Raw genomic sequence first — 13,129 nt, forward strand, 5'->3', positions numbered from 1 at the left:
GGTTTACTCCTCAAATATCCATCCCCATATCTGAGTATACAAGAAAGTCTAGGGGAGAGCACTCCCGGTTTTTGAAAATAAAATGGCACTGATCAAGAGACTGACTAGGTCATCATACAAGATCAGCATATTGTTGCTGACCAATCACTTTTGCTTTAAAAACATCGTTTAACAAAAAAGCGATACAAACAAAGGTAAAGAGTCTGACAAGTGATGAAAAACTAAACATACTAATGGTTTTTTGTATTTATTCCATATTTATTAATTTATCTTTTTTAGTTCATATTCACAACTCAAAATACCTGATATTATGAAAGTAATCCATTAGCAGAATTATATTTTAAATTATATTTTAAAATATTTGTCTCCCTTTTTTCAATGTTTTTCTCTCTCTCTCAAAATAGATAGTTGAAATATCATATTCTTTTCATCAGCCTCATCATACATATTGCATACAAGGGATTTTTCCTGCTTTGCATCCAAACCTGCTGTGGTAGGCTCCAGGTTTCCTGTGATCCTAATCTGGATAAACAGGTTTAGATAATGTATATGTTGTTCTTAATCTCAGACGCTGTCTCTGTTGTTTTATGCCTGTCTGTACTCCTATTACCTGCTCTTGCACTGCTCATTATGGGTTTACTGTCCTTTATGGTGGTCTATTCAAGACTCACTGCCCCTAACCTTGACACTACATGCTTACTGTACTTTGTTTCCCTCAATACAGCTACAGTGGGGCAAAAAAGTATTTAGTCAGCCACCAATTGTGCAAGTTCTTCCACTTAAAAAGATGAGGGGCCTGTAATTTTCATCATAGGTATACCTCAACTATGAGAAACAAAATGAGAAAAAAAAATCCAGAAAATCACACTGTCTGATTTTTGAAGAATTTATTTGCAAATTATGGTGGAAAAAAAGTATTTGGTCAATAACAAAAGTTCATCTCAATACTTTGTTATATACCCTTTGTTGGCAATGACAGAGGTCAAACGTTTTCTGTAAGTCTTCACAAGGTTTTCACACACTGTTGCTGGTATTTTGGCCCATTCCTCCATGCAGATCTCCTCTAGAGCAGTGATGTTCTGGGGCTGTCGCTGAGCAACACGGATTTTTAACTCCCTCCAAAGATTTTCTGTGGGGTTGAGATCTGGAGACTGGCGCGGCCACTCCAGGACCTTGAAATGCTTCTTACGAAGCCACTCCTTCGTTACCCGGGCGGTGTGTTTGGGATCATTGTCATGCTGAAAGAGTCGGCCACATTTCATCTTCAATGCCCTTGCTGATGGAAGGAGGTTTTCACTCAAAATCTGACGATACATGGCCCCATTCCTTTACACGGATCAGTCGTCCTGGTCCCTTTGCAGAAGAACAGCCCCAAAGCATGATGTTTCCACCCCCATGCTTTACAGTAGGTATGGTGTTCTTTGGATGCAACTCAGCATTCTTTCTCCTCCAAACATGACGAGTAGAATTTTTACCAAAAAGTTGTATTTTGGTTTCATCTGACCATATGACATTCTCCCAATCCTCTTCTGGATCATCCAAATGCTCTCTAGCAAACTTCAGACGGGCCTGCACATGTACTGGCTTAAGCAGGAGGACACGTCTGGCACTGCAGGATTTGAGTCCCTGGCAGTGTAGTGTGTTACTGATGGTAGCCTTTGTTACTTTGGTCCCAGCTCTCTGCAGGTCTTTCACTAGGTCCCCCCGTGTGTTTCTGGGATTTTTGCTCACCGTTCTTGTGATCATTTTGACCCCACGGGGTGAGATCTTGCGTGGAGCCCCAGATCGAAGGAGATTATCAGTGGTCTTGTATGTCTTCCATTTTCTAATAATTGCTCCAACAGTTGATTTCTTCACACCAAGCTGCTTACCTATTGCAGATTCAGTCTCCCCAGCCTGGTGCAGGTCTACAATTTTGTTTCTGGTGTCCTTTGACAGCTCTTTGGTCTTGGCCATAGTGGAGTTTGGAGTGTGACTGTTTGAGGTTGTGGACAGGTGTCTTTTATATTGATAACGAGTTCAAACAGGTGCCATTAATACAGGTAACGAGTGGAGGACAGAGGAGCCTCTTACAGAAGAAGTTACAGGTCTGTGAGAGCCAGAAATCTTGCTTGTTTGTAGGTGACCAAATACTTATTTTCCACCGTAATTTGAAAATAAATTCTTTAAAATCAGACAATGTGATTTTCTTTATTTTTTTTTCTCATTTTGTCTCTCATAGTTGAGGTATACCTATGATGACAATTACAGGCCTCTCTCATCTTTTTAAGTGGGAGAACTTGCACAATTAGTGGCTGACTAAATACTTTTTTGCCCCACTGTAGGTGGGGTCTGCACACTCATCCAAGTCTAAGAGGCCTGTTTTTCCTAAACCCCTGTGATTTTCATGTGAAAATATTTTAAAAATTATAAAATTGTTCATATTCAGTGTCTAGTTTTGATTATGCTTGTTTTTATCAGACAAAAACGAAACCAGATAGTAAACCAGGCAGTGCAGTAAGCTTCCACTAACGTTAAACTCATATCCAAATCTGTCAAGTATACAGTTCTGTCTGATTGTGACACAAAACTAACTCCGTAGGCGTTCCATGCCATAATTACTAAAACTAAAACTGAAACTAATATATATAAAAATAAAATAGAAATGTCTTTGTGAAAAACTAAACTAAAACTAAAAATACATGATGAAGGAAAACTAAAACTAAACTGAATTTCCAAGTAAGGTCAGAAAAAATATAGAAATAAAAACTAATATAAAAAGGCAAAACTATAATAACCTTGATGCCCACTAAGAAAGCAAGGTCCATGACCCATTGTGGATTTTCCAAATTGGGAACATCGACTCTGCCATGAAATTTTTCACCGCTGTTCTCAACATAAAAAATCTCTTCAGGATATTTTCTCTGCTGAGCCAGCACACCTCAGTAAATACATCACCATTAGCTGACTCAATTTCTTTTAAAAAGGCTCTGAACTGGCAAAGCTGTAAACTCCTTGATCTGATGTAGTTAATACATTTCAAAACAACGTTTTAAAAAAATCATCTAGGAAATGACTTTTAGGGGAAAGGCATTATGTACAGTAAGTGTTGCTTACTAAAAATATCCTCACAAGTGATTTATTATTATTCCTGACACTGTAATTTATTGGCATAGTTCCAGACCTGCTCTGACTTATAGTCTGAAGCACACACAAATTTTACTTTGATGCTTCAAAAGACGTTTTAACTCTTCATTGGGTTCTTCTTTCAAAAATGTTGCACTTTAAAAAATTTGATTTGCAATTAGTCACAGACACTTCACAACTAGCAGTAGGACATCAATCAATGCCATTTTTGCATCATATTTAAAAAACAAAAATGAGATGAGTTTTTGAAGTAACAAAAAATGCTCCTATCTTTCAAATCGTGTAACTATAACCCTGAATGCTATGCCATTGTACAGTTTCTAACTACAGTAATTTAAAGACACAAAGTACCAAAAACTAAACATTGGGTGCCTAAGTATACAGGTTTACATTATTTAGTACATCTGTGAAAAACAGGCATACAATAATAAGCCGCTTACCCTAGCCTATCGATTCCATGCATCACTAATAAAATACATGTAGATAGGACATCTGTAATTTTTCTGGGTTTAAAAAAGTTTACCGAACTTAATCATCCTTATTTTAATTAATATATTCAAAAACATTAATTTATTAAGAGTATGCTAAATCCTTTTGAATATAGTTTGAAGGGACAAATGATGATCCTTCTCCCTGAAAATGAAATTATGAATATGCTGTTATCTTTTTAATCTTTGCTCCAACAGATTAATGTGGGTACTACTTTATCAATGTCTGCCAATGGCAGGCAGTCTGATGGTCATGCAGCCCCAGGATCAGCCCCAACCAGCACAGAAAGCAGTGAGCCTCAGGATGCTGCTGGCTCACAAGCACCTTCCAGTCAAGCTCAGGCCCATCCCTTGGGAACACATGTACCAACCACTCAGCCACACACATCAGCTACACAGTCACAGGCTCCGCCCAACCATTCAAGAGTGATTCGCATTACTCACCAAACTATGGAGCCAATGGTAATGATGCAAATGAACATTGATGGTGAGTCTTTATGTGTGTGTTGGCTTATTTTGCATCTGAATTTATGCTTGACACTGTTTAACAAATCCTAATTCAGTTAAAATCATTACAATACATTTTTTCTCAGGCTGTTTTATGTAAAATGTCTACACTTTATAATGATAAGTAATATAAATTGTTTAACCGGTGTCTGTTTTTTATTAGTCTAATCCTAACTCATGTGGAAGCAGCATGAGATTGTTTTTGGTTAGTTGTAACAGACTGGCATAGTGGTTACCATATTGTAGATTATTTATAAATTATTACGAGTATGTGGTAGAGATGACTGGTTTTGTTTAGTATAATATGTATTATAATAATATTGTCATGTTGTTCATGTAAGTAGTACATATACACCTTTCTGTTGTAACTTTGGTTTTCAACCCTGCAACATGCACAGTTTCACACAATTTCATCTAACAGGTTGTTTTTTTTTTTTGTTTTTTTTTTTTTTAACTACTGTTATACAGTTATACTTGTGCAATTTCTTGCCATTCAGTGTGGAAGGTTTAAGTTATAATACAGTAATCCCTCCTCCATTGCGGGGGTTGCGTTCCAGAGCCACCCACGAAATAAGAAAATCCGCGAAGTAGAAACCATATGTTTATATGGTTATTTTTATGTATTTTCAGCCCTTATAAACTCTCCCACACTATTATAAACATTTCACGCACAATTAGACAGCATAAACCCTTTGTATTCTCTTAGATATTAGGTAAGATTCGTTGAAATTATGTATGTAAACACAGTTTACATACAGTAAAACCTAAATATTATTTTAAAGATATCGAGCATCTCCGATATCACATATGTTACAGCCATTACGACAGACAGGCCACCAGTAATAAATACGTACAATGCAAGAAAAATTGTATACAGTAAAATGTGTGTACAGTGACACTAAACTATGTACATGTAATAAGTACTGTACGTAAATAATTAATTATGGTTACTCACCAACAATGACACGACGACTTGTCCGATAACGATGAGTTTAATTTTACTGCACAACAAAGGATAGCGTTACAGCTCTTCTAAAGGAGCCTCTTCAGGCGACTGTTTAGCACCGCCGTTGTTCTTCTTCCATCACTCTTCAAACCAAATCCCTAAAGCAGATTCCATCCAGACTACTGCCTTATCACATCCACTTGCAACTCGTTTTGCGCCCTGGTTAAAGGACACTGCGGCCGTAGATCTTATATGCTTTTCCTCCTTTTTAAATAAAAAGAATCGTGGACTCATTTATGCTGTAATGGTGTCCTGCAGTGGTGTAGCTGTTTCCTTCCCTCAACATATCCAAAACTTTTACCTTTTCTGCAATCATTTGCATCTTCTGTTGGCGCTTGGGCACGTTAATGCTGAATGAGTGAGATTAGACTTCCTGGTTAATGCAGCACTCCGTCGCTGAGCCAATCAGCAGCACACAGGAACTTAACCGCGTGCTCTGATTGGGTAGCTTCTCAGCCATCCACCAATAGTGTCCCTTGTTTGAATTCAAATGCGTCCCTTGTTTGAATTGAAATGGGCAAATCAACTGAGGAAGCACACATACTGTAGACCGCAGACATCCGCGAAGCAGTGAAAAATCCGCGATATATATTCACATATGCTTACATTTAAAATCCGCGATGGAGTGAAGCCGCGAAAGACGAAGCGCGATATAGCGAGGGATCACTGTACATGAAATGCTAGAAGCCTTAACTTTTGAAAAGGACAAAATGCCTTCCTATTGTTTCTATCCTAATCATCTACAACAGGTCACATTTTAGAATGTATTTTTTTCTTAATTGCAAGTCATACTACATCATAATATCTAGCAATATAATCGTAAAATTTTTTCAGTATCATTAAAGCATTACTTTTTAGTACCTGTTTGGCTTTTATCATGCCTTAATTTCTTTTACGTTTTATAATTTAAGAAGATATCAGTGTTAAACCATAAGCATAGAAGAACACCTGATGATGTATTTTTCAGCTGAATAGTTCTACCATTCCATTCACAATATAAGTGTAAAATACTGTTAAAGCCTACAACATTGGACTTAAAAAGATCAGAGAAACCACTCCAGTTTTAGCATTCATTTCCCTTACATTTATTTACCTTAATGAAGTTAAAATACATTTTGTTACCAATATTCTAAAAAAAAATGCAATTTTTTTTAATGCAATCACCTATCTTCAATTTTTGATAAATTTGAAAAAAAGTATGTAAAGCTATTGATAATGAATGTCTGTCTTCTACATTTTACCTTTTGTTCTTTTAATTTTGCATAACAGCCTTTGTTTATCTGAACTTTCTTCCCTAGTAGATTCTGGCCCAGGTTCAGCTGGCACCGGCACAGCACCTTCTGTACCCTCTGGGCAAAATGGAGGTAAAAAACATTACTGTTCTCTTCTAAAATACATACTGTATGAAATTAAATAGCTCTAATATAATTAACAAGATTTTAGCAACTTTTTTTTTTTTATTGAATAGGCTTCTTGTATTTATTATTCTTGACTTAAAGCATTTAGCCTTCAGCCCCTTTTTCATGCAAATAATTGTCACAAATAGGGATTTATAAAATATCTTATTCAAGGTTTTGTCCAAAAAAAAAAGAAAACCATTAAAAAACACAAAATTCCAGAAACTTAAATGAACCCCCACCTGCTTCTATTACAGCAGGTAGTCTTTTTGGCTAAGCCTTTTTAAACTTTGGACAGAGTGATGGAACTAGATTTGCCCATTCATCTTGAGAAATTTCCTCAAGCTGTGCCATGTTTTCAGTGCAGTTAAGATCTAGACTCTTAATGGGCCCCTCGACGACCTTAGTTTTCTTCATGTTAAGCTGTTCAATTGCTGCTGAAAAACTCACTTCCCACTAGGAAATGTGAATGATTTAGCTTTGTTTGTACTCTGGTAATAAGTCAGCTGCAGGCTTACAGCAGTTTACCCAGCTCATTAAATTCTAATATGTTTTATCAATGTGTTTACCATTTCATAGAACATGGAAACCAAATAAATTTTGTGTTTGTCCTGCCCTGTGTCTGTGCAGTTAAGTTGTAATTAAGTTGTATTTTTTTTTTTTTTTTTTTTTATACTTTAGGTAGTGCACCACAGATGCAAATTCCAGGACTCCCTGCTGAATTCATGCAGGCAATAGTTCATCAAATAACTCAGCAGGCAGTTTCTATGACAACAGGTGGTCAGCCAGTTCCAGGATTTCAACCTCCTCAAGCTCGTGTTGTCATTACTCGGCCGTCCTTTGCTCAACGACCCCCAAATGCAACTCAGAGGCCTCCAACAATAAACCTGAGGCCACCTCAGACAGCTCAGCCAGGACAACTTGGTTCTCAGGTATATAGGATTGAAAAAGAAGTATTGTGTATTTCATGTTATACCGGAATATTCACTCGAAAGAGGCCCCGAATATTCTGTAATAACTCTCAAACAATCTGAATTAAACAACGTGCAATGTACTCCTCAGTATGTCGGAGCGATGAGGTAGGCAACGGATAGCTGTCACAACGTTTAACCTCTGCTTGCAACTTCTGGCTGCATACCACCCGTACCCCTTCACTCCATCATTCGACTTCTCATCAGGATGGTGGTGTACAATATTGGAACAGCACGTCTTCATAGTGCGAACCTGTTAGGTCACCAATTCATTTAAGCGATGTCCGAATCAACTGGATGATCATGAGTTCATGGAACGTTACTTCCAGCCATGTTTACCAACGTGTCACGCGTCGGCAAGGAGCATGTTAGAAATTGAGTCCTCCTTCGGCAGCAGAGTAATTTCAAAGGAGTTTTGGCCACCACAGTTGCTGGATCTGACACCACCAGACTTCTTCCTTTGGGGTATGCTCAAAGGAAAAGTCTGTCGGAACAAGCCTCGCACGGTGGAAGATTTGAAGGAAAACATCCAACGTGAAATTGCTGCTTTTCCCCCTGAAACGCTTGCTGATACGTTCAGGAACATTGAGCGCCACGTCAAAATGTGTCTGGCAGAAAATGGAAACCACTTCCACCATAACATATAATGCAATCAATTACACATACGTCAAGGTATGTAGTGTATTTTTTGGTTCAGATTGCTTCATCCTAACGGGAGTTACAACAGAATATTTGGGGCCTCTTTCGAGTGAATCTCCCTGTATATGTAAGTAAATATTTTACAAAATGTAAAATAGTTATAAATCATTTCACATTTCATCAGTAATAATGAATCTCTCAAACTTTATTACAATAACAATTAGCAAGTTGTTTACAAGTACAGGGGGTCCTCAGGTCAAGATGTCTCAACATATGACTTTTCAAGTTTATGACGCTCACTCCCATAAAAACTTTAAAAAAAATTGAGACGTGAGCATTTTGGCTTACACCGTTAGCGTCGTACTTATGGACTACATGGGTGAACTAGTTTGGCAAAAGAATATGCAGTAACACTGCGTATGAGTGATGGAGTTGGCAAACTAGTTTGGTTGCACACGGCACAAATGTTCCGTTTGTGTTGGTTTGTTTGGTGACTTTTTTTGGCCTTGATCATGGCTCCCAAACGAAAGTCAGAGTCTTCAGATGGTAGTGCTTCAAAGAAGAGGAAAGTCATCACTATGGAAGTGAAATTAGACATTGAAAAGAGTTCTGAAAATGGAGAATCAGAGACGAACATCAGCCATGTGCTAGGCCTTAGCCACTCTACTGTAGCAACTATTATCAAGGATAAAGACCGTATCCTAGAGCATGTCAAGGGATCAGCCCCTATGAAATCGACTGATTACTAAACAGCGAAATGGCAAAATGATTGAGATGAAAAGATTGCTATAATTTAGAATTGGAATAAAGGTAAGGAATTTTTTTTACTCATTTTTTGTCATTTGTTTGTTACTACGATACAGTGTACAGTACAGTATATTTGTGTCCTTTTCCTGTGGCTTAGTTGTGCTTTTATGTTCTAGATTATGATTTCACAACTGTGTTAAGATGTTGTAATCCGAGGACCTCCTATACCACTTTTCTCAATCAGGCAAATCAGTTTAAAAATGTTATATGAAATCATTGCATTGTGTTCTTAATTATACTTTTTTTTTTTCTGTTTCCTGATATTGTTTCTGGTTAACAAGACTGGTCCCATACAAAGTGCTTCCCTTTCTCAGATGATAAGTGGATTAGTGGGCCAGCTTCTTATGCAGCCTGTGGTGATGGGTAAGGTTTCTTTATTTTGCTTCAGTCTTCTGCTGTAACTGCAAATTAAATGAGTTGTTTGGTGACATGCATTTGTTTACCCCGGAGACTTGTAAATGTTAAATAAGTGTCTCCACTAACACCTAACAATTACAATCAATGGGACATCAGAAGAAACATGTTCAATTTAACACTTTCTTTTAGGTGTAAATGGACTGCTGAGTTTATTTAGCCCTCGTGTGTTGGACCATTTGGTTATTCTGGTTCAACAATATATACATCTTTGCACTCATCACTGCATTTAACTGCATACACAGAAGGATGAGTTTCTTGTTCACACCCTAGCTGCATACGGTATAATTATGTTATGCAGATCGTAAGTAAGAGTTTTGTCAATCCTGAAAATTCTGGGCATCTCCTTAAGTTATCTTCAGCCTTTTAAGAGGGCTATGGGTGTTTTCAATGCAGTTCACTTCAGAATATGCTGAATTCATGCATCTGGGACATGCTCATTCACTGACTTGTTTTAAATGAACAATCAGCTGCACTGAATTGAGTAATTTTACTCAGAGACTTGAGAGTTTATTTATAGTTACATTGATTATATAACTAGTGTATCAAAATAGTAGACTTTTCTGCCTTTTTTTTGTGCAATGTTGCATCCTTATTTAGGTTTCTACTTTGTTCTATTTTTTATTTTTATTTTTTTTTATACTTTCTCATAGACATAGTACCCTAATTTGCGAAAACATTTTACCTTGAGATTATGATGAATCTTTGTTTCATGCACTCCTGAACATGTTTTGACCATTTTTGCAGTTATGTCTGTGTATGTGTCTGTGTGTATGTATGGAAACACAATACCTTGAGAATGCTTTGAGCTAGATAAATGAAATTTACCATTTGAGTGTTATATCAAAAGGTTAGTTTTCTATCAATTTTTGGGCAACATAGGTCAACCAGAAGTGGTACTTTACCTAAGGTTAGGAGCATGCACTGATACAGCACATTGCTGAACACAACAAACCAACTCAGGATCCAGATTAGGACGCAAGTAGGACATAGCTTAAATAAACTAAATTAATTGAAATTTTGTATAGTAATTTTTCATGTCAAATTGCATTATAGGAAGAGAAAAATAATTGAAATTTCATATTGTTATTAGTTTAAGGGTTAAGAAACACATGTAGAATTTCACCTTCATTTGATAACTGGAAATGATATCTTAACAGGTATCAGCACTATTACATATGCATTACTACCATTATATAAATAGAGATAAATAATTTAAATTCTTTATGATCATTACTTATCGTTAGATATAAAATTTGACCTTGATCAGGTGACTGGAAGTGGTATATTACTGACCACCAAAAACAATCAGATTTGAAATTTCAGTGTGATCAGATCTGGAAGTGGTATATTACTGACCACCAAAAACAATCAGATTTGAAATTTCAGTGTGATCAGATTGCTAGAAGTAGTTCTTTGCCATATAAACTTGCATTATAAACAAAGATAGATCACAAAGATAGTGATTGAAATTTTATAAGAAACACACTGGTATGAAGCTTTGTTATAACCGGACAACTGGAAGCGGTATCTACTTTACCTGAATAGGTATAAGGAAAGTTGAATGGAGAGGAATCCAGGCAGGTTGTTTATGCTTTACAAATGCTTTACAAAAGACTGACAAATTGGCACTCATCAATGCCCTTAACACAATAACTAACTATAGTTAGTATACAGAAGTATACTTCCATCATTTGGTATGGATTATTGTGACACATCTGGTATACAGTTGTGCTTGTATGTTTGTGAACCCTTTAGAATTTTCTATATTTCTGCATAAATATTACCTAAACATCGTCAGATATTCGCTCAAGTCCTAAAAGTAGATAAAGAGAAACCAGTTAAACAAATGAGACAAAAATATTATACTTGGTCATTTGTTTATTGAGGAAAATGATCAAATATGAGTGGCATAAGTATGTGAACGTCTAGGATTAGCAGTTAGTTTGAAGGTGAAATTAGTCAGGTGTTTTCAATCAATGGGATGACAATCAGGTGTGAGTGGGCATCCTGTGTTGTTTAAAGAACAGGGATCTATCAAAGTCTGCTCTTCACAACACATGTTTTGTGGAAGTGTATCATGGCACGAAAAAAGATTTCTGAGGACCTCAGAAAAAGAGTTGTTGTTGCTTATCAGGCTGGAAAAGGTTACAAAACCATCTCTAAAGAGTTTGGACACCACCAATCCACAGTCAGATTGTGTACAAATGGAGGAAATTCAAGACCATTGTTACCCTCCCCAGGAGTGGTCGACCAACAAAGATCACTCCAAGAGCATGGCGTGTAATAGTCGGCGAGGTCACAAATGACCCCAGGGTAACTTCTAAGCAAATGAAGGCCTCTCTCACATTGGCTAATGTTCATGAGTCCATCATCAAGAGAACACTGAACAACAATGGCAGGCATGACAGGGTTGCAAGGAGAAAGCCACTGCTCTCCAAAAAAAACATTGCTGCTCATCTGCAGTTTGCTAAAGATCACGTCGACAAACCGGAAGGCTATTGGAAGAATGTTTTGTGAATGGATGAGACCAAAATAGAACTTTTTGGTTTAAATGAAAAGCGATATGTTTGGAGAAAGGAAAACACTGCATTCCAGCATAAGAACCTTATCCCATCTGTGAAACATGTTGGTGGTAGTATCATGGTTTGGGCCTGTTTTGCTGCATCTGGGCCAGGACGGCTTACCTTCATTGATGGAACAATGAGTTCTGAATTATATGAGAGAATTCTAAATGAAAATGTTAGGACATCTGTACATGAAATGAATCTCAAGAGAAGGTGGGTCATGCAGCAAGACAATGACCCTAAGCACACAAGTCGTTCTACCAAAGAATGGGTAAAGAAGAATAAAGTTAATGTTTTGGAATGGCCAAGTCAAAGTCCTGGCTTTAATCCAATCGAAATGTTGTGGAAGGACCTGACGCGAGCAGTTAATACGAGGAAACCCACCAACATCCCAGAGTTGAAGCTGTTCTGTACAGAGGAATGGGCTAAAATTCCTCCAAGCCGGTGTGCAGGACTGATCAACAGTTACCGGAAACGTTTAGTTGCCTGCAAAGGAGGGTCACACCAGATACTGAAAGCAAAGGTTCACATACTTTTCCCTCTCACAAATATGTAATATTCGATCATTTTCTTTAATAAATAAATGACCAAGTATAATATTTTTGTCTCGTTTAACTGGTTTCTCTTTATCTACTTTTAGGACTTAAGTGAAAATCTGATGATGTTTTAGGTCATATTTATGCAGAAATATAGAAAATTCTAAAGGGTTCACAAACTTTCAAGCACAACTGTACCAATAGCTTATTGCCTGGTAGGATTGCCTCATAGGTTTTTATGGGCATCAAATTTATGTCTACCTTTTTTACCCAGAATTAGGTTTTTTCTAGACTTTACCTCCACCATTTTGGTTGACTGACAACATTTCAATAAGCTTTCTTGACAGTTGATTCTGCAATATTGCTGAAGCAGTTTTATCTGTTAAACTAATTATACTGTATTTCGACTTTTAGGTACTTTTTGTTACTGTCTTTCTTAACGCAAATTGTGTTTCACAGTTGTTTTGAGCAATGGTTTTTTGAAGTTTACTTTTTTGCTTTTTTTGATTTTGTGCTTAAAATACAGTACTTTTAGTCATTTAATAGTGTGTGTGAAATTTTTTTCATTGTGCTGGTTCTGAATTTCCATGAAAGGTTATTCTTTGTTAAAATTGCGCAACTTAGTGTTAGTATTTGTTTTCAATACTTATCACTTATGATGGGCTACATAT

General features: G+C 36.8%; 1 protein-coding gene across 4 annotated transcripts in view; it reads left to right on the forward strand.

Annotated features, from left to right (window-relative positions):
- Positions 1–13,129, forward strand: part of LOC114650601 (large proline-rich protein BAG6-like) — a 119,008-nt gene that overhangs the window by 79,835 nt on the left and 26,044 nt on the right. For 3 of the 4 annotated variants that reach the window (XM_028800361.2, XM_051934617.1, XM_028800353.2), the window contains 4 exons: positions 3,813–4,101; positions 6,426–6,491; positions 7,206–7,456; positions 9,223–9,304. In XM_028800361.2, coding sequence (XP_028656194.1) covers positions 3,813–4,101; positions 6,426–6,491; positions 7,206–7,456; positions 9,223–9,304 — 688 coding nt within the window. The remainder of the gene's footprint in view (positions 1–3,812; positions 4,102–6,425; positions 6,492–7,205; positions 7,457–9,222; positions 9,305–13,129) is intronic. The other variant, XM_051934613.1, reaches the window with a different exon arrangement.

The sequence above is a fragment of the Erpetoichthys calabaricus genome, chromosome 1, assembly GCF_900747795.2.
Source record: "Erpetoichthys calabaricus chromosome 1, fErpCal1.3, whole genome shotgun sequence".
Classification (NCBI taxonomy): domain Eukaryota; kingdom Metazoa; phylum Chordata; class Cladistia; order Polypteriformes; family Polypteridae; genus Erpetoichthys; species Erpetoichthys calabaricus.